This window comes from Callospermophilus lateralis, chromosome 7, assembly GCF_048772815.1.
Source record: "Callospermophilus lateralis isolate mCalLat2 chromosome 7, mCalLat2.hap1, whole genome shotgun sequence".
Taxonomy (NCBI): Eukaryota; Metazoa; Chordata; class Mammalia; order Rodentia; family Sciuridae; genus Callospermophilus; species Callospermophilus lateralis.
This window is the reverse complement of record NC_135311.1, coordinates 142,531,208-142,559,148: the sequence shown is the minus strand read 5'-3', so window position 1 is coordinate 142,559,148 and position 27,941 is coordinate 142,531,208. Positions and strand designations below refer to the sequence as shown.

Below are 27,941 nucleotides of genomic sequence, written 5' to 3'. Positions count from 1 at the left end.
CTACCAGACGCGGCATCGCTTCTTGGGGTGCATGCGGGACCCCTGGGTGCAGTGGAAGGTGTCAGCGAAGGCAGCCAGGTTCTGCAATGAGCCCAGCACCCTGCAGATGAGCGGGTGGACAGAACAGCCTGAGACAGGAGCCTGGGTGGGTTTGGGGGCACGGGTGTGGGCAGGGGACACTTGCCTGTACTTCAGGGGACTGTGGACGTCAGTCTTGATGGACTGGATGGCAAACTCAGGCCGGTAGGACCCGCACCACACCTGCGGGTGCACCAAGGGCGTGGCTACAAGGCTGTGGGGCTGGAAGGGTGCCCCTGGTTGTGGCAGGGGCTGGCAGCAGTCCCCACAGCCCAGGCTGCCCCTCGAGGTGGGGGAGGAAGCCAGCAGGTGCTCTCCTCCCTGCACACTGACTGGCTCTTCCTAGCTCCCTCCCCTGCCAGCCTCTTCCTCCAGAAAGCCCTCCAGGACCACTGGTTCTGGTTCTGTGGTCTGGCCAGCTCACAGTGTCCCTCAAGGCCCTAGAGTGGGCCCTCCAAGGTGTGGTGGGGAGGCTGGGGGCGGGTGGGACAGGAGCTGCACCTGGGCGTAGTTGACGAAGAAGAGCTGATCGCAGGTCAGCTTCAGTCCTGGTAGTTGCTGGTCCTTGCCGCCCTCCTTGGTCCACTTTAAGTAAGCCTGCAGGCCCAAATGGGTGCTGGGCCTGGCCAGTCCTGCCAGGCCTTCTGAACCCTTTGATCTCCATGCAGAATGGAGGTTGGCTCCAGGACCTGTGGACGGGGCCCTGCTCTGCAGCTTAGGGCCCTCGGGCACACCCCTGATTCCCGAGCTGCCTCCGCATGCTTACTCCAGCAGGGATCCTTGGGGTCTGGCCAGGTGGCCTGCCAGCTGGTGCCCACCCGAATGGGTACCTGGTACCTAGGGCTCTCCATTCCTGGCTGTAGGTGAGGGACTGAGGTGGGTGGACATGCGGTCACTAGTCCACTACACCTCATTTGGAGATGAAAAGTGGCCAGCTCAGGCCGGTTGAGGCCCAGGGCCTGCCCAATGCTCTGGGGCAATGCTGCCTGCCCAATCAGGAAGAGTCCCAGGACACAGTCTCAGCCTATGCTGAAGGCCCTCTGTCCCCTGCTCGAGGCTCCTGCTCAGACCCACCTTGTACGCCTGCCGCACTCCTCCGTTGTCCGCAATGTTCTCCCCCAGGGTGCTGTATCCGTTCACCTGTGCACAGGAGACAGGTGGGCGTGGGCCCGGCCCTGGCCCCGGCCCTGGCCCCCTTTTCCCACAGCACCAGGGCCGAGTGCGGGTGGGCGTGGTGGCGGGCGCTCACGTTCTGCTTGTCGGCCAGGTCCCAGGTGTAGTTGCTGTACTGGTAGACCATGCACTCCGACTGCTTCCGGAAGTGCCAGGCCGAGAAGTTGCTCCACCAGTCCAGCATGTTGCCGTTCTTGTCGAAGTTCCGGCCTGAGCAGGGCAGTGAGGAGCTGGCTGTCCCCCAGCCCCAGCCTGTACTTGCCCTCCCCCTAGCCAAGGCCTGTCCACGGTCAGGCTACTTGTGCTGGCCTCCAGCCGACCCCAGGAGCTGGAGCTCACACTCCTGGGCAGAGCCGGAGCCCTGCAGAGCTGGACACGCTCAGAGGGGACAGGGTGTGCTGCAGTGCTTCAGCCCCAGAGAGGGAGGGCTTCCGTGGTCCCCACACCCTGAAGGGCCTGCTGTTACTGGGTCCTGGGGTCCTCGGGACACTGGGTGTATGGCTCTCTCTGGACATGTGCTAACTTTCTAAACCCCAGGTGAGGGAACAGGGCCCCCAGGAGCACAGGGGTGCCCTTGGGGGGATCACCATGACCATCTTGGGGAAGTGACCAGCCAAGAAGGGGAATCAGGACCTTGGGATCCAGCCCGGGCCCTTGCTGTACCTTGGCGGTTTCTCTGGATGGGGCCCTGGGTGGCGTTCAAGACCTAATCTGCCCCAGCTCCCTGAGTCCAGCACATGCTCCCATGCCCTGGCCTGCGTCCCCCCAGACCTCCTTGGAGGCCCCAGGAGCTCCTGGAGACAGGTGTGTGGCTGGCAGGTGCAAATCTGGTCTGGAGACCCCGGCAGCCCCTTTACCGTTGTCATCAAAGCCATGTGTGATCTCGTGTCCAATCACCATCCCAATGCCCCCGAAGTTCAAGGCCTGCGGCTGTTCCTTGCTGAAGAAGGGTGGCTGGAGGATCCCAGCAGGGAAAACTGGCCCCACGGGGGGACAAAAAATAAACTGAGTGGGCACATCTGTGCGCCATGCTCAGGTGTCACCTCCAGGGTCCCACCATCCACTCCCGTGGCTGGGAGATGGACTCCCCCCCCCAGTGTATAGCTGAGGAAACAGGCTTAGAGGCTGAGAGGGTGGGGCTAGATCCGGGACCCTCTGGCCTCTTGGCTACCGTGTGCCTTCAGGGACTGCCCCCTGCATCCCCCCGACTCCTGCAGCTGCGCAGCCCTGAGGGGCGACAGTGAGGTGGGAGAGTGCACTCCCCTTCTGGCAACCGCTGGGGGGCTCCCTAGGACTCTGGGGGTGGGGTGGGCAGCGAGGCGGCCGGCATACCAATCTGGTTTCGGTTTGGAGAGTAGAATGCATTGACCACGGCAGCCCCGATGATCCAGCTGTGGTGAACACACCGTTGTCACCTGGGCCCACGTCTGCTGGGGCCTTCCCTCAGCGCCTCCCTGCCCTGGCTGGCTAAGCCTGTCCTGTCACCGTGGCCGTGCCGGAGCACGTGCCATGCCTGGTCGTCAAGATCCAAGCCCAGGGTCCCTCCCCAGCCTCAGCCAGGCACAGGGCCACCCCTACCAGCAGGTAGCTCCTGAAGGGCACACTGGCCACGCCACTCACAGATTCTGGTCCACCTTTTCCCGAAGCTTCTTAAGGCTCCTGTGGGCATTGGCCTTGAGGTTCTGCAGCCCATTCTCAAAGTACAGGTCCTCTGAGAAGTTCAGCTATGAGAGAGGGGCGGCCACGGCGGTGCTCAGGCTGGGTCCTCGGAGGGATGGGCGAGGGTCAAGGGTGGTCAGGGAAGGGCCTCGAGACTCGCCAGCAGCCAGCAATGGCCCCTGCTCTGGGTGCAGACGGTGGGGTGGGGGGATGAGTGGGTCCCTGGCCCTCAGCATCTGCCTATGTGACTCTGAACTAAAGCCACCCCAGGCTGCGGGAGGGTGCCTGGCCCAGAGCCCCGTGTCCCCAGTGGTGGTCTGGAGGCAGGGGCTGGGCGGTGGGCAAGGCAGGCAGAGGTCCTGAGGGGCACTGGGGGTAGGGGCGCACGCTGGAATACTCCTCGTCTAAGTGCTTGTTCTCCTCCAGGATGTAGTCTGGGTAGCCGATCTGCTCCCGGATGCCCATGGCCTGAGAGGGAGAGGACTGGTTGTGCCCCGGCCCCCCGTAGGAGGCCACCTGCCAGTTCTGCCCCCTGCCTGGGACTAAGGGCCAAGGCACCAAGAACTGTGTAGCCAGCCAGGGCCTGGGGAGTCGCCTTCTTGTCCCACAGGTGCAGGCCCCACTCCCTGGCCACAGCCCCTGCCCACAGCCTGCTCCTGGAGTGGCGGGGATTTCCATTCCTGATTCCCACCCTGGGGCCGCCCCTGGGGGTGAAGGTCCTGACCTTGGGGCTACTGGGGACCTCTGCGTGGCTTGCCCACCTTCTCCCGGGCCTTCTTCTTAGACTCCTCGTCCATCCAGTTCAGCTCATCCAGGGTCTCCACAAACACAGCCCGCACCTTGTTGATGAGTTCTTTGACCTGGGGGCACATGGCCTGGGTCCTGGACTCATCAGGGGGCTGTGTGACCCACCTTCAGGGACTTTTGGGGAATGGATGGATCTAAGACACCTCTGGAGGTGTCCCCGGGCTGCCCCAGCTGGGGGCCTCCTGGGTGAGGTGTGGTGTTGGTATGGGGGTGACCACCTCCATTCAGGGTCCCTGCCCTGGGGCTCAAGTCCTTGCAGGTGCGCAGAAGGCCTGCTGGCCCTGGGCTCACTGTGTGTAGACCTCGTGCCTGGCTCAGGGGGTCTGCAGGGCCCAGGGCTGGGGGCAGCAGGGATTTGGGGGCCAGAAGCACTGGGTGGCAAGGTTCCCTGGCCTCCCTCTGAGGCCCCTGGGACAAACACATGTCCTCTGGATGTCCCTGAGCGAGATGCACAAGGGCCTGGCCTGGGCGTGCCCCGTGTGGAGGGCCTGCCTTCCCGTGGCAGGAGGCAGCACCTACCATGTTCTTGCTGTCCTTGGAGAAGGCCTTCATGACGTAGAGGGAGCCCACGGCGCTCTCCATGTTGCTGTTCACGTAGCCCACGCACTCCTGCCAGCGCACCTCCTCCACCGTGGTGCCGTACAGCGCCTGGCATCGGGGTCTGCCTCACTGCGCCTGCCCTCACGGTGCACCCTCTCGCTGCATCCACAGCCCAGGTCCCGCGTGGGGCCCTGGGTCTGTGAGGCCAGCAGACCCACCCTGTCCCTGGTCTTGGGGTGCCACCGGCCAAAGTGGGACGTGGGACATGGGATGTCTCAGACTTGCTTCCGAGTGCTGGCTGTGGGTGTGGGAGCTGGACAGCTGTGGGACTCCCACCCACCCAGGCCAGGTGCTGGGCCGCTACTCTGGGAGAGGTGGGGTCATCTGCTGGGCCTGTCCTCCCTCCGCCCTGGTTATCTGCCTCCAAGACACAGGGCTAGTATTGACCCTAGAGCAAGCTCTGGGGACTGTGTCCACCCTGGCCACCAGCCCCAGCCCCCTGGGCCCTGTTTCCCTACCACTGAAGTGGTGATGAGACCGCATGCCCATGTGTCCCCAGGGGTGGGAGGGGAAGGCATGGAAATGTGACCCGTCCAGCGAGTGCCCTGCCTGGTGCCTTGCTGCCCCTCCTGGCTGCGGGATTGCCTGCCTTTGGGAAGCTGGCTTGCCCCTTTGCTGGGTCTGGCCTCCTGGGCTGCCTGTTCCTGCCTCTGGGCCTCTGCCCTGGCTCTCTGCTCCCTGCAACTCTCCCCTGGTCTCTTTACTGCCCTTAAGGTCAAAGTCACCTCCATGTGGCAGCTTGCTCTGTTCCTGTCCCCTCCCTTCAGTCACACTTGCTTTGGACAGGAGGTCTCTGCTCTGCTGACTGCATGTTGACTGCCCCAGGGGCAGGTGCTGGGCCTGTACAGCCCATGCTTTGCCCCGTGGCCTCCTGTGGGGCCCCCAGCTTATGCTCAGTCACCTGTGAAAGAGCAGGGCCTGGCCCCGGGCACCATGGAGCCCTGCAGCAGGGAGTGCTCACCTTGCGATAGTTCCCGCGTGCGTCCTTGAATCGCTGGCTCAGGGTGCTGATGCGATCCAGCACCAGGCGCCAGACCAGGTAGTTCTGCATGGTCCTGGGGCAGGAGGCAGGGCAGGGGCAGCACAAGTGAGCTGCTCGGCCGAGAGTGGGCTGCAGCTTGGCCAGCACATCCTGCCCACGCAGAGCTCCGGGTGCCAGAGCGACCCAGGCGTCAGTCGGCCTGCCCCTGGTTTCTAGCGTCAGGCTCCACAGCTGCCAAGTGTGACCTCCCTTGTCCCCGCACCTGAGGGCACCTACTTGATGCAGCCCTCTCCTGAGAGCGGATCTGTGTGTGTGTGGAGGGGGCAGCGACACACAAGCTGCGGCCCTTGGGCCCTTCTCTGGGCCTCACCTGGGAGGGTACATGTGGATGATCTCTTCAAGGTTCTGCAGGTAAGGAATGCCATAGACCACCACCTCCTCATTGGGCAGCAGCGTGATCTTGACCGAGGACAGCACGGATTGTATGAACAGAGTCCAGTTGAATCCCTGTAGGAGGAGGGAACAGGGAGAGATGGACAGCTCCCGGGCACCCAGGAGACCCAGCCCCAGCCAGGAGTACCCAGAGGAGGGGAGCAGGGAACAGTGCAGCACTTGGAACCAGGAGAGCAGGGGTGGCCGTCCACAGAGTCCAGGGGCCCCGAGGCAGGTGAGAGTGTGTGAAAAGTGAAGTGCGATTAATGAAATCCCTGTGAGAAATGACAGTAGAAACAACAAGCAGAAAATATCAATGGTCTCACAGGTTAAGTGAACTGACTCTTTCAGTTGAAATATTCCCACAAATTTCCAGGCCCGTCTGTTTTTTCCAGTGCATTCCATCTGACATTTAGGGAGAACAGACTGTTAATCTTAAGCAGACTCTCCAGGGAGGAGAAAAAGGAGGAAAAACCGTTTCAACTTGATTAGTGAGTCCAAGAATCACCTTAGTATTAAGGACCAGGGTAAGGACATAATAAGAAAACACTGACCAGTGTTATGAGAGTATATGCAAAAATTCTGAGCAAAATATTAGCAGATAGAATGCAGCTGATCCCAGGGGTCAGTGGCGTACGTCACAGGCCAGCTATTTGAGGAATACCAGTTTGGTGTCACTTTTCAAAATCAAATCAGTAGAATTCACTATGGTAACTGGATAAATGAGGAGAGTCGCAGGATAATTCTGATGGATACAGAAAGGGCACTTAGTAAAATTTACCATCGCTCACTAGAAAGACTCTTGGCAAGCTAAAAATAGTTCTGTGGCCTGATGTGGGAAATCTACAAACAGTTCCAGCCACGACGGGAAACTGTAGGCAGGCCAGACTGGCGAGGCCCGGCCCGGGTGCCTGACCCAGGGCGACAGGCCGAGTCTCCCGCCAGGACGGCAGGCGGCGTCCCACCAGGGTGAAGCGGGACCAACTGAGGATTGGCGGGGGACGCTTCCCGCCTGGCGCTTCCCCAGATGGCGTGATTTCTTGTGTATGAAGCCTAAGAATCTGCAGATGAATTATCAGGTCTAACGGGAGCTGAGGAACACCCCTGTTTCCCAAGCTGGGACCTCTGTGTGGGGCAGCCAACCAGGAGGTGGACTGACCACACAGAGCCACTCACCCCGGCACGCACAGAGGCCCTGGGAGTAAACCTGGGGCCAGCTGCGAGAGAGCTGGGAATCCAGCTCCACAGAACTCAGAGAAATGGGAAGTCATGAATGAAAGGAGGCTTCTATGGGGCTCAGAGGTGGGAAGTGCGGAAGGTGCGGTGCAGTCCAGCTGCCCGTCTTCCTCAAAGCACTTCCTAGCAGAATCCCAGCAAGCGCTTGGTGCTGATTGAAGGTTTTATATAAAAATGCAGGGGCTGGGGTGGGGCTCAGTGGCAGAACGCTTGCCTGGCATGTGTGAGACACTGGGCTCGATTCTCAGCACCACATATAAGTAAATGAATAAAATAAAGGTTCAGCAACAAATGAACTATATTTAAAAAAAAATGCAAAAGGTCCAGAACAGTTCAGACAACCTTCTTTTTTGTACTGGGGATTGAACTCAGGATGCTTTACCACTGAGCCACACCCCAGCCTGTCTTTAAAAAAAATTTTTTTAAAGACGTTGATGGACCTTTATTTTATTCGTTTATTTATACGTGATGCTGAGAATCACACCCAGGTCCTCACACATGTTAGACAAGTGCTCTACCACTGAACCACAAGCACAGCCCAGGCCCCCAGCCCTTTTTATTTTTTATTTTGAGACAGGATCTCGCTAAGTTGCTGAGACTGGCCTTGATCTTGGATCCTCCTGCCTCAGCCTCCAGAGTTGCTGGGATTACAGGCCTGCGCCACCATTCCTGACCAATACAGATAGTCTTTTGAAGGACCAAGTTGCCAAACTGATTGGATATCAAGACTCCTCAGAAAGCTGCAGTAGTGAATGTGACCGTGGCTGGCACATGGACAGAGACCAACAGAGCAGAAGAGTGTCCAGAGACACACAGAAACACACTTGGTTTACACCAAAGATGGCACTTGCCAGTGGTCAGGGGGTCATCTTATCAGCAGATGGAGTGGTCATGGGAGATTCCTAAGGAAGAGACCAGACAACCCTCCATCTCACTGTGGCTGCCAACCAGTTCAGGGCAGATCGCAGGCCTGGGCGCCCTGGAGGGCAGAGAGTCCAGACAGACACTGGAACATCAGCATGCAGAGAAGACTGCTAGGCCTTTGATCAGTCGATAAACTGGACGAAAGAAAGGGCCTGCTGCAGGAGTGGGGACGCAAGCTGCTCAGAGGAGGACACTGGCCATCAAGGGGTGCTTCTGGAGCAGCAAGAGCTCTGCCAGCAGCAGGGGAAAGGCAGACAGCTGCCAGACCAGGGCAAGGGACTGCGCGGACACTCCCAGAAGAGGGAGCCGAGGTCAGTGGACGGAAACGGCACCCAGCCTCGTGGGCATCAGGAAGCCCAGCTGGACCCAGATGCAATGCCACACACGTCTGAAGGTGGGTTGGGGAGAAAGGTGGGCGCCACCCAGCCCTGGTGAGGCGTGTGGACCGTGAGCCGCGGGGAAGGCCTGCGCGTGCCGCCCATGACTGAACGGCCCCTCCCACCTGGCACTGCCCGCGCACCGCAGACGATGGTGCCGGAGCCCATCATGGAGCTGTTCCGGGAAGCCCAGAGTGGAGCTCCGCCAACCCAGTCGGGGGCCAGGGTGCAGCTGCCGCGTTGCCAGCTGTCACTCTGTGCTAGATGCAGGCATGTGGGGTCACCTCGAGGTGTGGGACAGGAGCCTGGGTCAACATCAGGCGCCACATCCCTGTTCCTCGTGTGGGGTGAGGGCGTGGTGCCCAGGGAGGAGACGGTGGCAGGGGCAGCAGGGGCAGCAGGGGCCTCTGGTGCCTTGGCCGGGTCCTGTCACTGGGCACTTCACAAGCCTCCCACCACTCCCAGGCCACCCCAGGCGCCTCCAGGCCACCTGAGGACTTCCTCCGCCTCCCGCATCTGGCCCTGAGGGCTCTTCCTTCAAGGTAAGCACAGCCTCCACCATGCCCACTGCCCGGCTTGCCCTGCCCTGCCCGGCCCTGCCTGCTCTGCCCTGCCCTGCCCTGCCCTGCCCCAGGCCCTCTCACAGGAGTCCAGGCCTTTATATGGCCCCCAGGCTGATGCAGTCCACTGGCTCAGCCCCCTGACCCCTCACAGCCCTGCCTTGGGCCCTTGGTGGCCCCGACAGCCGGGCAGTCTCCCTGGCCCCTCTCCCCATGTCCAGCACTGGCCCTGCGTGGCTTCCCGCTTTCCTGCACATTCCGGGTCACTCGCCTGCCGTCCCTCCCTGGGTGGGCCAGGCTTCGTTCTGTGCCCCCATGGAGCCCAGTCCTGGCCCTGCAGAGGTCTGCTGGCCAGGGAGCCAGGGGCTGGGTTAGGGGAGGGGTGTTGCCGCTGGCCATTTCTTGGGGCCAGTGTGCAGGACAGGGACCGGGCCTCCCAGGACACCAGGGGTGATAAGTGGGGTCCAGGGCTCTCTCCAGGGTTCCAGTCTTATCCTTGGGAGAGCCGTGCGTGTGGACGCTCATGTGACTGGTCAGGAGGAGGAGCTCTGGGTCCCGTTCTCCTCCCGCTGACTTCCGTTGCCACAGCTGCTGAGGTTGGACCTGCACTGCTTCTGCCCCTCCTGGATACCCCTGGAGCTGGCCAGCCACTCAGGGCAGGGCTGGGTGGGCTGAGCCACTGCCGGGCTGGGGGCCAGATCCCTGCCCTTGGCTACGTGGCTTCTCTGTTGCCCCCCAGCCCAAGGCTCTGATCTCCAGGCAGGGAGGGTCGTGGGAGCCCCACGGTCAGGGTGGGCAGAGCCCCTGGGTCGGGAAGACCTTAGGACAGTCTGCAGCCCCCCCATCCTGTTTCCTGATAAACTGGGGTCACCCAACCCTCATGGTGAGGCAGGGTGACTGTCCCCGATGACAGGTGGTGACTGCTGTCCCTCTGGGATTGGTCACCATGCTTGGTTGTGCTCAGCATATTACCCTTTGGGTGCAGCGAGTTGGTCCCTGCCTGGGGGGGCATGGTTGAAGCACAGTGGGGGTGAGGTCAGGCCCGGGCCGGTGCTGGCGCTGGCCTCCGGTGCGCGCCAGCCTCACCTTCAGGGAAAACTTGTGCTGGAGGTCTTTCAGGTTCATCCTGTGGTACAGGGCCGTGACGTCGTGCCTCTCCTCCTGGGGCACTGTGGCCTGCATGTAGGCTGGGGTCACGTGGGGTGGGTGGCCGGAGCCTGGCCGAAGACCCCTGGCCCGGTCCCCGGCCCCGCCTCACGTTGGCCAGGTGCGTCTCCAGCTCCAGCACCTGCGTCATGTCCTTCCGCACTAGCTTGTTGTCCTTGGGGAGCTTCATGTCCTTCCGCAGCATGGTGGCTACCGATATCATGAACTGCAGGTAGGCTTCCCGCACCTGGGCCAAAGGACCGTGGATGGAGTTGGGCCGCCTCGGCCGCCTCGGCCGCCTCGGCCACCATGGAGCGCTCTGTGGGGTGGGGTGGGTGATGACGTGGAGCAGCCCCCAGGGAGCCCGTCTGGCCGACCTCAGCCCCCAGGCTCTGCAGCACACAGGGCCCTGCGCCTGCCCAGCTCAGAGCCCTGTGGCCCCCATCACACTCCCAGAACAGCTGTGTGCCCCGTGGACCTGCTGTCCACCCAAACTGTGGTGTCGGGCCCCACACCAGGGTCACACCAGACGGCTCACACTAGGCTGCTCCTGACCCAGCTCCATCCCTGCTGACCAAGTGACCCATGCCCCAGCCCTGTGGCAGAGGGCTCTGAAGGGCTGGCCCTGCAGGCACCTGTGAGGCTCATGTTGTGGGAGGAAGCCTGGGGTAGGGGCTCCTGGCCAGACTGAGACCCCCTTTCCCCTCCATCCTGGGAGGGGCTTTCCTCAGGGCGAAGGAGCCACAGAGGCCACCCCTGTATGCTGCTCTGCACCAGACAGAGGCCACCTCTGTACGCTGATATGTGCCAGGCAGAGGCCACATCTGTACGCTGCTCTGCACCAGACAGAGGCCACCTCTGTACGCTGCTCTGTGCCAGGCAGAGGCCACATCTGTACGCTGCTCTGCACCAGGCAGGGGCCACCCCTGTATGCTGCTCTCTGCCAGACAGAGGCCACCCCTGTATGCTGCTCTGTGCCAGGCAGAGGCCACATCTGTACGCTGCTCTGCACCAGGCAGAGGCCACCTCTGTATGCTGCTCTGTGCCAGGCAGAGGCCACATCTGTACGCTGCTCTGCACCAGGCAGGGGCCACCCCTGTACGCTGCTCTCTGCCAGACAGAGGCCACCCCTGTATGCTGCTCTGTGCCAGGCAGAGGCCACATCTGTACGCTGCTCTGCACCAGGCAGAGGCCACCTCTGTATGCTGCTCTGTGCCAGGCAGAGGCCACATCTGTACGCTGCTCTGCACCAGGAGGGCCAGTGCCCCCCTGCAGGTCTGATTGAGGTGGCCCATGACGGGACACTCCAGCTCCTGATATCTGAGGATTCTCCCGACCCCTGGGCTCCATGCTTCGGCGTCAGCCGTCCTTCTTCCTGGCCTGACCCATCCTTCAAAGCTCAGCTCACTGCCCCTCTGCCAGGAGGTCCCCCAGGGCTCCCAGCCCTTCCATTGGGGCCACCCACTCCTCCTGCCTTTCCTGTTCTGCTCCTGGGGTGCCCCCACCCCCTACCTGCTCTCTGCTCTCTGACTCGTCCCTGACCCCAGCCCCCTTGCCCTGGCTGGCCTTTCTGGACACTTGTCTCTCTCTCCTGACTGAGCCCCTTGCTACAGGAGCAGAATGTGGGCTCGGGCCAGCTGCTCATGCTGGGCATGTCTGGGCAGACCCTGGCAGTGTGGCCTGCTCTGCGTGGCAGGGCTGGTTGGGGCTGGCAGGCGGCCCCCAGGCTGCCTGCTGGCTGAGCTCTCCGGAGCCTGGCAGAGGGTGTTGAAGGTGAGCCCTTGCATCTGCGTCCCTGGCATCCAGGGCCAGGCTGGACCCTGGAACTGGCCACAGAAGCTTGCTGTGGGCTGCAAGGGTCAGTGGACAATGGAGCCCCTGGCCCCAATAGGCCCTGAGGTGGGAGGGGCAGGCCCAGCATGGGCGGAAGGGCCCCAGCTCACCTTCTTGCTGTCACCCTCGCTGAAGTAGTACTCCCGGGAGGGCATGCCCAAGGTGGGCTGGTCTATCTGGAAACACAGAGGGTATGACCTTGGGCAAGAGCCCGGGGTCCACAGCCTGCAGCACCCCTCCAGGACTGTACCCAGTGGGATACTCACACCCCTGAGGGTAGATGCTATAGAGTGTCACCCCAGGAGCCTAAACTAGCTCTGAGTGACAGGGAGGCTGGGCAGGGCCTGGAGGACAGGACTGGGGGAGCCAGAGAAGGGTGGAGGGCCAGGCCCTGCAGGGCCTCTCGGTGCTCAGTCCTCCCGGAGTGGCCTCACACGCGTTTCCCTGGGGCCCTGGGAGTAGGCTTCCCGCCCTGGTGCCAAAGGCCTCCTTGTCCCTGAGAACCACAGAAACCCTGCTCCGTGCCGTCCGTCCCCAGAGGCTCAGAAGTGGGCCAGGAAAGGGCTCGGGGAGCCCAGGCCCTGAGCACACAGCCCCACTGCCTGGGCCTGTGTCCCCCCGCGCCCCCCCCCCCCCCGAGGCCCCGCCTGGCCGGCCGGGGGGGGGGGCAGGGGGGGCACGTACGTAGATGATGTGGCGGCTGGAGTTCTGGTCATCATTCCAGATGAAGAGGTCGATGAGGACGCGCCTGTTGAACTGAGCGTTCATCAGGGCCAGCTGCTGCTCCAGCTTCCACTGGGGGCCTGGGGAGTCATGTCCACTCTGGAGACCGTCAGGGCCTGGGGTCTCAGCCCAGCCCTCGCCAGGCAACGCATCTGCCTCCTAAGCCCAGAGCTCCAGGTGGAGGGGACCCTTGCCCAGGTGGGGGTGACGAGCTTACTGTGGGCCCAGAGGGCTGGAGCGCGAGGGAGGGGTCATACCTCCCCACACAGGCCACAGGGACAACTGGGCCCCCAGTGCAGCACTGCGTGGGGGCCGCTAACTGCTCTGTGGTCACTCCAGACCCTGAGTTGGAGGGGTCCCAGAGCCTGCTCGGAACTGGGAGTCTAGGAGTCCGGGAGGGGTGCCCTCTGCAGAGCTTCGCACAGATGGCACTCGCTCTCTGGCTAGGACCCTGAGCCTGCTCCCAGGGCCCTGAGGTTGGTGCTGGCAGAGATGGGCCTCTTGGGACTTCCTGAGAGCTGACAGCCAGACAGACGGGTGGCCTCCCCTGGAGGGCCTGGGTCCCAAGGTGTCCTAGAGGCTATGTCCACTTGTCTGTTCTCAAGGCTGTCTCCAGGCCTGGCCTCACCTTTGGTCTCATTCCATTTGTCCACGATCACTGGCCACCCTCCCACGGTCTCCAGGACATCCAACAGGGGCTGAGAGTCTCGCTTCTCTATCACGCCTAAGAAGGGGAAGAGGGGGGCTCACATGCCTGACACGGGCCCAAGGGGACATGTCACACCCAGCCCACGCCCCCTTCACAGGATCAGCATCTTAGCACAGGCGTGGAGGGGGCTGGGGCTGGCGAGAGCACACAGCCCCCCTCGGGGCTGGCAGCAGGTGAGTGAGCCTAGGAAAGCAATGACCAGCCTGGCCAGCCTGCCACCGTGGTCGGTCCCCAGAACCGGCAGCCCTGGGTGTTCCAGCGGGGGTGGGGCTGTGCTGGGGGCTTGACTACAGATGACGGCTGGAACCCAAGACAGGTGCCTCCGGTGCAGAGCGGGTCTGCGGAGGCTCAGGAGAGCAGCCGCCCAGAAGTAAGTGCAGGCCGGGCAGAAAAGGCTGAGACCGAGGACAGCCACGGCACCCACGCACACCCACACACGTGCACCTGCACAGAGCACACCCACAGAGCACACACCGCACACACCTGCTAGACACGCACACAATGCACATGTGTGTACTCACCACAGAAACACGTGTGTATAACACAGAGACACTTGCGATGGTTGTGTACTACGCGCACACACGCAACACTCACACATGCATGCTTCTCCTGGGCTCCCGGCAGGACCCCTGCTGCCTGGACAGAGAGTGGCCTGGGTGTGAGCGAGATCACAGGGCAGCTGACAACAGGTCTGCTTATGGACCCACAGGCCAGGTGGAGGGCACAGCACACAGACCCATGGCCTGAGCCTTGAGCAGTGTCCACTCCCACGCCTGGGCCCTGGCAGGAGCCGCCCACCTGCAGGTCTCACCAGGGCCCTTCCCTGGGGTTTGTTTCCTGCTGGGGGTGGCTGAGTCCCTGTACTGGGCCCAGGGCATGCTCAGGTCCCTGCAGAGTGCTCTCAGCTGGACCCCCTTCCTGCAGACACCTAGACCCCCCGGGGGGTGGGGACGTGCAGACAGACCACCTGGCGCCCACTCACTCTCGTTCATGCAGGAGCGGTACAGCATCTTGGCCTTTTCCACTGCGGGCCGGTCCTTGTCAGTGGACTTCTCCAGCACACCTGGGGCAGAGGAGAACGTGGACAGAGGCCTGAGGTGACTGCGGGGGCCAGGGTCAGCAGGCCTGTGCCCTGGGAGCTCCTGATAGAGGGGAGACCCAGGAGGCCCCCGTCCTGGCTCAGTGCTGTCCCCACACTGCTCCCGAGGTGATGGCTGCTCCACCTTTGAGGATGACCTCCAGCTCATCGCGCAGGATGTCGAAGACGCTGTACCGCGAGCTGGTCTCGGGGATCACGTGACGCCGCAGCCAGCCTCCGCAGGCGTACTGGTAGAAGTCGTCACAGGGCTCCTTGGTTGGGTCCATGTTCCGCAGGATCCTAGCAGCTGCTTGTCCCAGGGTGGGGTGTAGGTGGCCTGACTTGACTATCTGCTCACGGAGTCTCCCTCCCAACCAGCTGCAGCCAGGTGCCCCTGGGAGGGTCGGTCACCCTCTCTGAGCCACATAGGGCTGGAATCAAAGGTGGGCTCAAGTCTGGGGCTGCTCAACGCCTACATGACTTTGAAGCCTCGTGGCCTCCTGAGTCTCCCTTCTGGGGACGCCAGCAGTCTGACCTGAGAGGCCCTGGGTGGGGATGAGCCTGGCTCCAGGCTGCTGGCCCTGCCCTTGAGCTGGCGCCAGCTCCTGGCTCCTGGCAGGACCTTAGCCTCTCAGCCATCAGGTGTGCTTAGCCCCCACCTGGGGTTTGTTTCCTGCTGGGGGTGGCTGAGTCCCTGTGTTGGGCCCAGGGGACACTCAGGTCTCTGCAGAGTGCTCTCAGCTGGACCCCCTTCCTGCAGACACCCAGAGTCCTCCCTTGAATTCTGGTCCCTTGGAGGCTGGGGACCTGCAGACAGACCACCTGCAGGACCGACTCTGGCAGAAGCGCCTGCTGGAGTCTCTCCTGTCCCTTCCCCACCCGACCTGTGCAAATGGCAGTCTCTGACCCCAACAGGAGACAACGTGTGCAGACCAGAGCCCTGGTCCTCAGAGCCACCAGGCTGCAGCTGCAGGGGCAGGAAGGAGGTGCAGGGAGCCCCAGCAAGCCCGGCCCCCCACTCCAGGAGGGCCCTGGGTGGGCTGCGCCTCACCTGCCATCACGCAGCCCGAGGTGGTGCAGACCTCCGAAGGCGAGGACTCTTTGATGGCTGCCAGCAAGGAGTACGGTGTCAGGGCGGGTGGCCGTCCTCACCAGGCCTCCACCCCAGAGCCGGTCCAGCCTCAGCCTCAGGGCATTTCTGCAGCACAGCCCAGGGCTTCCCCAAGGGCAGCTTGGATGACCCGTGAGTGACCCAGGGCCCCTTTTACATCCCCTGCCCCCACTGTCCCTGCAGTGGCCAGGCCCCTGAGGCTGACGCTGGCCATGCCTTCCTGCCTCCATTGTCGGGGACCTGCTCCTCCAGGCGCCCCCTGTGCTGTCCCCACCCTGCCCTTGTCCCAGCTGGACGCCTCACAGGCAGTGCCCAGTGGCTCCCCAGCACCCAGCTCTGACCCAGCAGGTGCTCAAGGTTGGCGTCCCTGCACTGTCCTCTCTTCCCCCACACCCCTCCTGCACCCACGCACGGCTCCCGGCCCTCCAGGGAGACCCCGCCCCGTGGCAGGCGCGGTTGCCGAGCCCACCTCCTCGGGGCTGTCTGGCAGGGAGGGCAAAGGCTACCTCGGGGTTTCCGTTTTACGGTGGTCGTCTCTTCCTGGGAGAAGTAAAGCCGGCTAGTAAAGGGGGGCAGCTGCTTCCCTGGGGAGAGACACGGCGCTCAGCTGGCCTCCAGCCTCGGCCTCCAAAGGACAGCACCAGTGTCCCTGCAGGGCCGGTTCTGCAGCCCCCGCCCACCACAGTCACCAGGGAACCGGGTGGCTGGCAAAGGACAGAATCTTCTTCCTCTGTCTGCTTCCTGGGCCCTAGCAGGAGGCAGACCCCTGGCTTGCTAGCCCCACCCTGGCCTGTTCCACCCAACCAGGCTCCATCGATTGGGCAGCTCCTGGAGTCCCACCAGGGAGGCACCCTAGGCCCTTCCTAGGGAGGTGACCCCTGTCCTGGAAGCCTCCTCTCTAGCCCCTGCACCCTCTCGCACCCCCTCTGCTGAAGGTTCCAGGCCACCCTCCCCTCCTCTCCACTACGTGCAGGGGTCAGCATGGGGTCTTCTGAGAGGACTGTCAGTTGTCTGGAGAGGAACGTGGGGGACAGAAGGTGGAACCCCAGGTTTGGGGAGAGGGTGAGCCAGGCCTGGCCTCTCAGATCTGGCTGGTGGTTCCTTTTCCCCACCCAAGAGGCAGCAGACCTGGGGAGGGGAACAGGGGCTGCTCTGCTCAGCCTGAGCACAGAGGTGGCACAGAAGGTGCTGGGGGCTGGGAACTCTGTGCTCCTGGTCCCACCATTCAGGGGCCAGTGATCCAACTCTGAGGCCTGCACCAGGGCGTCCCTCTGGTGGCCACAGGAGAAGGCTCTGCAAGCTCCAGCAGCAGAGAAGTGACCATTCAAATGCAAAGCGAGCTTGGAGGGAAGGGGCCAGAAAATGAGCTGTGACCGCTTCACAGGTGCTTGCCATCTCAGGAACCAGAGCCACACCCCCTGTGAAAGAGTGGACTGAAGGACATGTGACCTCCAGGGTTAGGGTGTGGCTCACGGGTGAGACATGCCAGAAGGTGGCAGAGAGATGACAGGGGGACACCCTTAACCCAGCCAGCGATTGACTCCCTGGTGGGACTGACTGAGGGTACTGGAGGCCAGAGGCGGGTGGCTGGAGGGGGTGGGATTGGGGCTGGGGCCGTGGGGTCTATATTTGTGTCTGGAGCTGGAGCCTCTCTCTGCTTCCTGAAACACAGAAACCTGGAGGGGACGTCACAGGTGCGGAGAGGGGAGTGGGCAGGGACATCCTCCATCACCGGTGCTGCCCAGCCTCCTGCCGCAGGCTCTGCTGGTTCAGTACGGCGAGGAAAGGAAACAGGTGGAAGCCAGAAAGCTCTGTTTCAAATGCCGTGATCCTCTGGGGAGAAAGTCCCAAAGAACTGCCAAAATGCTCCCACAACTAGAAACTAGCCCGCTCAGGGACCCAAGATTGACACCCAGGGCCAATGGCTTGCCTCTGCCCCCGAAGAGCAATTGGCATTCCAAGTTGGGGGGTGATGCCATTTATAATAGCACCGAGATTGATAAAGTCAGGTAGAAGTCTAACAAAATATGCATGGGACCTTCATGTGGGGCTGTCAAACACGGCTTAGAAAGTCACACATCTGAATGTGTCCATGGGTGGAGGATTAGAATCACTAAGAATTCACTCTCCCCAGCTTGGCCTGTGGGTCTAGCCCACTCCCATGCAAGGCTCAGCAAGCCATTTGTCACACGTACAGACTCTGCTCAGGCTTGCGTGGAGGGGCCAGGGACTAGCCTGGGGACACCATGGTGAAGAAGAGCCAAGCGGGAAGGAGCCCGGCCCTTGACCCCACGACTCACCATGACCTGCGTGTTACCAGCCAGCAGCACACGGGCCAAAGAAGAGACACGCGGCAGAAGCAGGTCAGCGGGGCAGAACAGAGAGCCCACAGATAGACCCACAGGGCAGGGGAAAGGGGCAGAGCCCTGCACCCGAGAGAGGGCCCGGACCAAGGCCACCGGCTACAGAAGTAGCTCAGGACAGACCACAAGACCAGTTCAACACAGAGCTACCCAATTTCTGGAGGAAACACTGAAGAAGAGGTGTGGGGCTTCAGGCTCGGTGAAGACTTTAAAAATGTGACATAACCAGCATGATCCAAAAAAGACAAAGTGTAATCTGATGTTATTAAGTTTAAAACCTTCTGTTCTGTAAAAGATCTGATAAGAGAATAAAAAGATAAGACACAGTCAGAAAAAAACATGCATCAGACAAAACGCCTTTATCCAGAATGTACAAAGAATGCTTCAAACTTGAGCATAAGAAAACAACACCGACTGAAAACGGGCGAAAGATCTGACAAGATCCTCACCACAGGAGGTGCCCAGGGGGTGGAAAGGGACATGGCAAGATGCCGCCCTTCGTTTTCCATCAGGGAGCTGTGGACTCCAACCACAAGGAGGTCCCACGCCCCTGTTGGAGTGGCTAAGTCAAAAGCAGGCCTGGCGATGCCGACCGCTGGCAGAGCCGCAGAGCCGCCGCGGGGACTCGTGCCGGGGGCGGGTGGGAGCCAGACCCATTCATCTTGGAAGACAGACAAACTCAATTCGGTTGGAGAAGATGATCCAGCTACCACACCTCAGGTGTTTACCCCACAGATTCCAAAACATGTCGCCACCAAGAATCCTGCACGTGAAATTTATAGTGGACATGAGCCAGAAGCCACCTAGAGGACCGTCAGTAGGTGAGTAAACCAATTGTCACCTGCATACAATGGATGATCATTCAGCAGTGACAGTGAGTAAGCTATTAAGTCATTAAAAACACATGCATGTTATATGACTAAGTGAAAGAAGGCATCAGCCACAAGGACCCACAGCGTCCATCCCGACCGATTTCATGACGTCAGAGAGGGGAACGAAGGCCGGTTGTCACCAGAAGCAAGGGCGGCCAGGGGGCAAGGGAAGAGGCCGTCAGTGCTTAAGGGGAAAGGAGCCAACTCGGCGCAGACCCCCAGGCCCGGGGGAGAGTGAGACAGGCACACTTCAGACAAAACCCGAGGGAGTCTGGGTCTGCGCCCTGCCTCCCGCTGAAAGGCACGCGCGCAGCAGCGCCCCGCACGTTGGGCAGGAGCAGCCGGCTCCAGGCAGGGTAAGGCCAGCGGTGAGGGGTTCCGGGAGCCAGGCAGTGCTGGCCAGTGTGCCTCAGTCGGGTCAGGTGACCAGAGCTGGAGCTGAAGGGGAGTCCCCTCACGGCTGCCAGAGTCGCGTGGAGGGAAGGCTGGGGGTTCCAGGCACTGCAGCTCCTGAGGCCACCCTTCCAGAGTGGAGTTCGGAGAGGCACGTTTCCACGTCACCTGTCAGGAAGAGCTTCTCACTGGTTATCATGGAGCCCCTTCTCACTTGGGAAAAATGGACAGAGCTGGGGAGATACACCAACTCACGTCCCCAGTGGGTGGCTGAGCTTGCACGGCCAAGCCCCGACCTGTCATTCAAAATCTCTGTCCTTCCAAATAGGAGGACAATCAAAGAAGTGAGACCCCCGGGTGTGCAGGTCGCAGAGACGCCAGCTTTCCTCTGCTGCTGAAGTGTGGCCACCAGGAAGGGCGGTGAGCAAGCCCACGGCCAGGGAGGCCCCCCAGGGACGACAGCTTTTCCTTAATGTCCAGGGACATATCTTCTCTTTGTCCTTCTACATTGGCTTAAATGCCAGTCATTTCACAGACACAGTATTTAAAAAACCAGTTGTTTTTTAAATATTGTGCTATTCCCTCTGAAAGCTTATAATCCAAGGTCCTTGAATGAAGACCTTCAGTCTCCCCTCTCCCCGTCGGTCTCTTTCCCTCCCTGGTCTGCACAGGAGCTTGATGGAGACTCCCCTGAGAAGGTCCAACCACGCTGGTGGCCACGCAGGCCTGGGGAGCCCGTGTCGTGGGCCTGGGGACACGCGGCTGAGACTCAGCGAGCAGCAGTCCCAGGCTGGCAGCGTCCCAAGGTCCCCGCGGAGACAACGTGCTCTCAGAGGGAACTGCCTCGGTTCCCAGGAGACAGTCCTGGAGACAAAGCCAGTTTGGATGTGATTTATGTTTATGGAAAGAAAGTCTCCCCAGTGAGAACAGAAAAGCAGAACTAGAGCCCGATGTTTGTGGTTTGAACTCTGTGATCCAGAGAAGGGCACCCCCAACCCTCACCTCTGCACCGGTGCCTCGGCCACAGACTGCCGTGGCTCCCACTGATGGGCAGGGGATACTGGCCCCCCGACCGTGGGTGACCTTGGGGCTCCCTCCAGTCAATGGATCGGGGTGGGATGACCGTGCTCCAGCCCTGGGCCCGCAGGGTCTGGTGTGCTTTCCTGTCCTGGTGAATTTCTGTCACTTCCAGGGGAGGAACATGCCCAGGTCCTTGGGGTGCATGAAATTCCCAAGGAACAGAGCTACCCCAATTGAACCTGACCCGATCGGCTGACCCCCGCCAAAAGGTGGGTGTATCCTGTCACATAATTGCTCTGTGCCAGTGAGTAGGGGTGGGTGTTTTTTAAAGCTGCAATAGCCAGCAGATGTGGAAAACAAGTATGTTTGAAACACTTAGAGAAAATAAAATGATCAAGAATAAAGACAAGGCCGGTGCACTGGCACACGCCTGTAATCCCAGCGGCTCGGGAGGCTGAGGCAGAGGATTGCAGATTCAAAGCCAGCCTCAGCAACGGTGAGGCACTTAGCAAGTCAGTGGGACCCTTTTTCTAAATAAAATACAGAATAGGGCTGGGGATGTGGCTCAGGGATCGAGGGTCCCCAAGTTCAATCCCCAGTACCCTCCTGCTCCCCCCCAAATAAAGACAAGAAATATTTAAGAAATAAATTTGGAAAATAATCAGTTGAAAATTCTGGACCTAAGACCTTGTAGTCGTCGAGGTTGATAAACAGCCACAAACCCAGACTGGATGAGTTAAGCTGAAGAGAGACTTAGTGGGTTGGCGTGAGGTTCTAAAGAGTTTACCTGGAACGTGGGACAAAGTCAAAAAGAGATGGAAAAAATGGCGGGAGTCGAGAGCCGGAGGACAGTGAGCAGAATGAGCATGTGTGGAGCCCGACCTCGGGAGGGGAGGACAGGGGAGATGTGAGGGTCATGTCCAAACAGATGGTGGCTAAGGACCTCCAAAACCGATGGCTATACCAAGGCTTCACAGCAGGGTCACCACAGATCCAAAGTGGAACAAACACCAGGGATTCTGTGGCCGGCTCTCTCCCCGTCAGCACGCAGACCAGCAAGGGCCTAGGGAAAGCGGGTCTGCCTGCAGGAGGGGCACGGTCGGAGCCGCGGCAGTTTTCTGAAAGCAGTTGTGGCGGTCAGAAGGCAGCAAACTACCCGAGACCCTGAGAGAGAGGGTTGGGCCCTGGTTTGATAACCAGCTAAACTACCCCGAAAGAGGAATGCTAGGCTAATTCCAGGTCAACGGAAGTCAAGACCACTGGCCATTTATTGTTTTAGAGCAGGGCTTCCCCACGTGTCGGGTCACCGAAAGCCCCGAGGTGCGGGAGGTACTGGTTTGGAGGACTCGCTTTAGAAGACTCCTGGGCTCTCCAGGGTGAGGCCTGGGATGAACGCATGCTTCCTTGTATCTACCCAGGGTCCTGTGCTGAAGCAGCAAGCGCCCGGGACTATATTCGGAGGTTGGGCCTTTGATGGGAGATAAAGGTCAAGGGTGGGGCCCTCATTAGGTAGGAAGGGTAACCCTACAGAAAAGCAAGGGGCACCAGACCTCGCTGGGCCCCCAGGGGAGAATGCAGTGAGAGGAGGCCATCTGCAAGCCACAGAGAGAACCCTCACCGAGACCCAGCTGGCTGGCACCTGGGTCTTGGACTTCCAGTGTTCAGAACTGTGGGAAGCAGCATTTCTGGTCCTGAAGCCACCCAGCCCATGGCACTTCCTGAGGCCCAGCAGACTGAGATAGACTGATAGGCAACTGCTTAGCAGTTTCCCTGGGCCTTCCAGTTATCAGGCACTCTCGGTGAACTCTGTCCCAAACCAAGGCTTCCCAAGCTCCAGCGTGCAGATGAGTCACCTGGGCATGGTGTCAACACAGGCACGTCTGCTGCGGGTTCCTGGCTTGTCCCTAACATAACAGCAGCAGCACGTTGTTCGGAAGAAACAATGGAGATATTAACTTGCTTAGTATTTTACTAAGTTTAATATACACCTAAAATTTCAGCCAGAGTCGTTCTACCTTCTTCCTAGGAATGTCACAAGCCATGACAAAAATATCATTTCCTTCCCAACCATAAGAAAAGCCAGATGGTCCACAAAAACCACCACTTTCCTGGATCCCATTCAGGAAAGACCCACGGTCCCCGGATACCTGGGACACGGAATCTTGGAGTTTTGGAGAAGTTGGGTCGTGGGGTAGCTTCGCGCCTGGCAGGGTCTGGAAGTAAGAGACGTTCCACAGAAGGAGTCAGGGCGAAGTCAGCTGCCCTTTATCCTGAAGCATGGCCGAGCCCCTCAGCTCAGAACAGCGGAGAGCCCCTGACATCTGGGAGCTCCCATGAACCCACAAGTTCCTCCTGAGGCCCTTGCCAGGTGCATGAGAAAGATGGCTCGGGTCTTGGAAGACGGGGAGGAGCCTCCCTCGGGGCACTGAGACGCAGGGCCCACTCTGGCAGTGATACAGGCACAAAACCACTTCCACTGGCCAGGACCCTTTCTTTGGGAGCAAGAGATCTGAACCACTGGGGGCAGGTGAACCCTGCCATCCCCAGAGGCAAAATCCCACAGCTCTACACGAAGGTGGCGACACACACCTTTAGCCCATGGAGAAGGACGGAGACCCTCTGGGCCCAGGAGCAGAGGTCTGCTGCCACTGGTGGGCAGGGTGCTCAGGCATGGGGCCGAGTCTAGCTGATGTGGGCACGGGGCAGGGCACGCAGGCCTGCCTAGGGCTGAGACTCAGCCGGCACCAGAATGCCCCTGCCTGCCCCAAGAGCCTACTGCTGGTCAGCACAGCCGTCCACCACGAGTGGAGGGTCAGCCCATTTTTTGTTGCTACAACAAACTACCAGGGGCCGGGTCCTTTGAGATCTGTTTATTTAGCCCACAGTTTTAGAAGGTGAAAGTCCATAGGCAGCAGTCCATCAGACTGGCCCAGGGAGGACTCCTGGCAGATGGCCCGTGGTGCAAGTATTTCTAGAGGGAAAGACAGAACCAGGAAGGACCTGTCCTGCTCTTTCATGAGAAAAGAAAAGGGGAGGAAAGGAAGAGGGAGAGCGAGAAAGGGCAAAAGAAATACCTGAAAGGTGACGTGTATTTTCCAAAATGAGTGAAAGACAGAGAACTGTGAAGCACAATACTGCAGAGAACCCCACAGGACAGGTGCCAAGAGCTTCACACTCAGCCCAGACCCCACAGAGACCCCACAGCCTCGCTGCTGGGGACCCGGGGGAAGCTCACCCAGGCTCCAGGAGAGGGAGCCACCTAGAGACCAGGGGAGAAGGGGAGCACATCAGACTCCTCAGGAGACGGTGCGAGGCGGCACGATGGAGTGACCCGCAGGGAGAAGACCCGAGAGCCCCCCACGAGTCTGTGCCCAGAGCGAGGGTCTCTCAGAATGGGTGCGAATGAAGACTCTCCAGACAACAAAGTGGGGAGGTAACGTGCGGCTCGCCTGCAGTCTAGGAGCCACTGGACGGAATGTGGGGGATGGCTAGAAAGGAAGAAGGACTGGTGTGTCGCCCGGAAGTGGGACTCGTGGGGGTCCGGAAGAGAACTGGCACCTTGTGTTGTAGATGCAAATGATGCCACCTTGTGCAGTGCCCAGCAGACACGGCGACGTGGGCAAGACTCACCCTCTGAAGACCTGGAGACTCACTGTGAGAGGTGAGGGACCCTGGGAGGCAGCCCGAGGCCGCCCATTAAAATTTACCCAGGGTCTCGCGGCAACAAAGGAGAAAGTGCTGTTCAGGTCAGAAACTGTCAGGAACTCCCCCCACACCCCCTTTTTTTTCAAGCTTGTGACCTTTTGCAGATAAGAGACAGCAAATGATAACTACTTGTGCAAAACTAAAAGCTGATTGCTGTTTTAAAAAATGTTTTTGGAGCAGAGATTAGAAAGGTTAGGAGAAGAATTTTAAAATTTAGAAATGCCACCTTGAATTGAGTTACATCCCGAGTGAATAGCATGAAACTGTCGATTTAGACTCTGGCTGCGTGTGGCAGCGTCCCACAGCTGAAATCTGCTTTGAAAAGCACATGGTTTTGTTATTTGAGATGGGTCAGGACAGGCCTTAAAATAAGAATGATTTGGCAGAAAAAGAAGGATAACTCTTCAAACAAGTTAGTAATGATAAGGAAACAAAGTAAGAATGAATACAGGAACTGCAATCTGTTATCCTCTATGTTTCAGCTCTGAAAACACACCATAAAAAGTGGTAAGTGAGCTGGGCGCTGTGGTGCACGCCTGTAATCCCAGAGCTCGGGAGGCCAAGACAGGAGGATCGCAAGTCCAAAGCCAGCCTCAGCAACTTAGCAAGGTCCTAAGCAACTCAGTGAGATGCTGTCTCTAAATAAAACACAAAATAAGGCTGGTGATGTGGCTCAGTGGTCGGGTGCCCCTGAGTTCTATCCCTGGCACCCCCCACCCCCCAAAAAAGTGGTAAATGCTGAGTGTGGGTTTCATGGGAAGCCATAGTTATGCCTGTGTTGGGAAGTGGAGATCTGGGTGCCTTCCAACAAGATGGCAGGAGCAATATTGATGGGCCAATGGCAGAATCTGACATTTGAGGATTGCACCTGACCACCAACACACTATGGACAGTTTTCTAATTGTCACTGGTGTCTGAAGTCATGGAACCCTCCAGCGAGGCTCTCCTGCCAGAGATCCTGACGTGCGTTCACAGCAGGAAACCGAGGCACAGAGGAGTTATGGAAACCACCCGAGCACATGCATCTGGGTTTGGAGAGTGGGATGGCCAGCGGGGCTGTCCACTTGAAGTCTGGGTGTTAGCCACAGCCACACGGTGCCCACTCACGGCCTACACCATGTAGCAAAGGGCCGAGGGTGGACAGTGAGCTCCAGATGCATGAGGAGGTGCCCTGGTCCTGGGGCTGGTGCTGTTTCTGTAGAGGCCAGAGGTTCTGTGGCCATGCGTGGTCACCACCTCTCTGCTCACATTGCCGGCCAGCAGAGAGCAGCCACAGGCCGTGCTGCGTGAGTGAGTGCTGCTGTGTCCAACAGACCTGTATCTACAAAAGAAGGCCGGGGGCCGTGGCGCTAGGGGAAGAGCAGGACTGCTTCTGTGGAGCAGAATCCAGGATGGGCAGGGTTGGGGCACAGGACTGTCATGTGACTTTGTTATAAAAAGGTTTATTTGTGACCTTCAATAGCCAATAATTAAATGAACGAATCGAAGATAACCATCCAAAGGACAGAAATATAAAAGTTCCAAGTGAGTTGAGGGAACATGGAGTGAATCGTGATAGAGCAATCCAGAAGGCGGCGGGAGAAGAGCAAAGGCAGGCAGGAGAACACCGCCGAGAGGGGGCGCTGTGGTGCTGACCGGGAACCGCAGACAGGGGGCGCTGTGGTGCTGAGTGCGAACGCAGAGGGGGCGCTGTGGTGCTGACCGGGAACCGCAGACAGGGGGTGCTGTGGTGCTGAGTGCGAACGCAGACAGGGAGAAGACAAAGACCAAACCCACCACCCACCACTGCCAGGGGCACCTGGGAGGCAAAGCCCATGAAGTTTCAAGGGAAAAGAATGGAAAGGATAGACCAAGCGATTCCACTGAGCCATTCCACTGAGCACTGCGTGTTCACTAAGGCAGGAGGACGGAGACCAAAGAACTCAGGGCAAAGAGTGGTGCTCAGACCCCCTGGGCGGCTGCACGGTATTCGTGGAAGATAGAGGGTTCTCTATGTATACCTAGATGTGAAACCTGCCTCATACTTATAAAGCCAAGCTTTGGTTTTATCTAAGTATGTGCCGATGTGATAATACAGCCCTAAACATCTAAGATGGACAAACGAATACAAGAAACTGACACCACTGTTTGCGTACACACGCGCGCATGCACACACACACGCACGCACACCCCTTGATAACTGAAGATCAAGAGAATGAAGAAGACAAGGCCTGCAGGAGTTGCGGACCTCGCGGCCACGGAGGAGCACTTCCAGCAGCATCAGGGCTGCGTGTCCCACAAGGGCACCTGCACTGTGGGGACGGAGCCAGAGCCAGCCCTCCGGCCAGCCCCAGCAAGCACCAGAGAACCTCACCAAGAACAGCTCGAACCGGGGCTTCTGGCAACAGCACGAGTAAGCCAGAAACCGGCGATAATTTAAATCTAGAAATTAAAGAAATAAATCTGAATCACTCACACATCAAGAAAGAACACGGAAATGAGAAAGCACACTTGGAAACGAACAATGAGCAGGCTGCATGTAGAAGCTCCTGCCCCCTCATCGGGGACTGAGGCCAAGGTCAGCCTGGGTCATTCCTGGGGGGTCACAGCTGAGGAGCCCAAGGCTGCAGGCCCCGGAGGGCCAGGGAGAGCCCGATTGTCCAAGAGCTCAGTATGCAGGAGGGGAGGGGAGAGGTGGGCAAGAAATGGGGGCAGAGGTGTGAAGGCAGGAGGAGGCAGAGACCTCACCGAGGACCTGCACACCGCAAGGGGGAGCGAGGGTCTCTTCTCTTGCAGGGCGGGCTCCCACAGAGGCAGGAGAGGGGCCCCTTGCACGCTGAAGCTGGGTTCCCTGTTCCCTGTAAGCATCAAAGCCAGGTGTTTTGAGAGCCCTGAACAAAGGTTCCCTGGGCCCTGGACCCTCCAGGTGAGCTTCCTGCCCCTGGAGCTGGCAGTGCCCATCTGACCCTGCAGGAGGCCCTGAGGGGCCAGAGACCACAGTGACTGCTGGGCAGCTGCCCCACTCCACAAGGCTCTTGCAGGCAGCCTGGCCTGTGGATACCCACCCTGTCCTCGGGCAGCACCCACTTCTGTTCTGCAGGAACAGCTGCCAACAATGGATGGGTGGTTCCTGAGGGGATACTGAGTGACATGGCCACAATGCCCTGTTCCTAGAACCAGGCCAGGCAAGCCCTTCACCTGCATGTCCGTGTCCTGTGCCTACCCACAGCAGGACAGAGTCAGCGCTGGTGTGTGAGCTCCACCGGCCATGTGCCCAGGAACCCGAGGCTCAGGGAGGGTGGGGGCTGGCCAGGGGCCGGGTGGCAGCTCACGTTGACCAGGGCTGCCCGGTGCCTGGGCGTTCACCCCACTCCACCTGAAGAGGAGCATTCTGGTTCCTCCACGTGGGTCTTTGTGGGGGAGAGCAAAGGAGAAGGGGCACCAGGGCAGCCCAGGGTCCCTGAGGGCAGTCCTGGCTACACCTCCATCTCCGTGGGTACCCAGAATGGCCCCTCCCACCGTCTTGCAATTAGCAGTCTCTGTCTCAGAAGCCACTGGGCCCCAGGGACTACAGCTGGGGCCTCTGGCAGGGCAGGGGCGGGTGCTGGCACCTTCACCTGGAGTGCATGGCACTGGGGAAGGCCGCCAGGTGAGCAGAGCCTGGCAGGGGTGGGACTTAGCTCAGGAGCCCGGGCTCCTCCTGCTGGGCTGGCCGGGAACTGCAGCTGTGCTCTGCGGGCTGCTCGGCCAAGGCCTGGGAGGGGGCCTGCGGGATGGGGCAGGGACCTGCCTTTGCCATCCAGAAGTCCTGCGGAGGCAGAGGGGGCGGAGGCAGAGCCCGCAGAGCCCCCAGGAGCAGCTGTGACGCAGAGCTTTCTGAAAGGGGCTTCTGGCTCCCCACAGGGCAGCGTCCCTCTGGGGCCCTCTCTGTTGCCGGCGATAGGACTCTGAGGGCCTCTGGGACCTGGGCTGCCCCTCAGGCCCCACTGGGGGCAGGCAGGCCTGTGGGGCGGGGTGGGTGGTGGGGTGCAGCGTCCTCACTCACCTCTGCTGTAGAGGATGCCCAGGACCACCAGGCCTGCTGTCACCAGCAGCAGCAGCGCCCGCTCTAGGAGGCCTCTGCGCTTCTGCGCGGTTGGGCTGGCTCTCTCCATCCCCATTGGGCTTTCCGACTTCCCCAT

At 60.1% G+C, this 27,941-nt stretch overlaps 1 protein-coding gene across 1 annotated transcript; it reads right to left on the bottom strand.

Annotated features, from left to right (window-relative positions):
- Mmel1 (membrane metalloendopeptidase like 1) lies at positions 1-27,941 on the bottom strand. The gene is made up of 23 exons (XM_076863433.2): positions 27,806-27,941; positions 15,935-16,012; positions 15,369-15,425; positions 14,463-14,624; positions 14,222-14,302; positions 13,159-13,254; positions 12,492-12,610; positions 11,918-11,983; positions 10,087-10,221; positions 9,915-10,004; positions 5,670-5,806; positions 5,279-5,372; positions 4,237-4,365; positions 3,672-3,770; positions 3,298-3,378; positions 2,872-2,975; positions 2,584-2,642; positions 2,109-2,228; positions 1,328-1,461; positions 1,153-1,218; positions 580-675; positions 185-261; positions 1-100 (listed from the first exon to the last, which is right to left on the bottom strand). Exons 1-23 carry the CDS (start codon positions 27,939-27,941, stop codon positions 1-3), a joined length of 2,316 nt encoding a protein of 771 aa, XP_076719548.2.

Excerpts from the sequence above, each read along its gene's own strand:
- Mmel1 (XM_076863433.2), bottom strand. The coding sequence starts at position 27,941 with ATGGGGAAGTCGGAAAGCCCAATGGGGATGGAGAGAGCCAGCCCAACC. Across the intron at positions 2,976-3,297 it reads TAGACGAGGAGTATTCCAGC|CTGAACTTCTCAGAGGACCT; the intron begins GTGCGCCCCTAC and ends CCTCTCTCATAG. Across the intron at positions 2,643-2,871 it reads GAAAAGGTGGACCAGAATCT|CTGGATCATCGGGGCTGCCG; the intron begins GTGAGTGGCGTG and ends TGTTCACCACAG.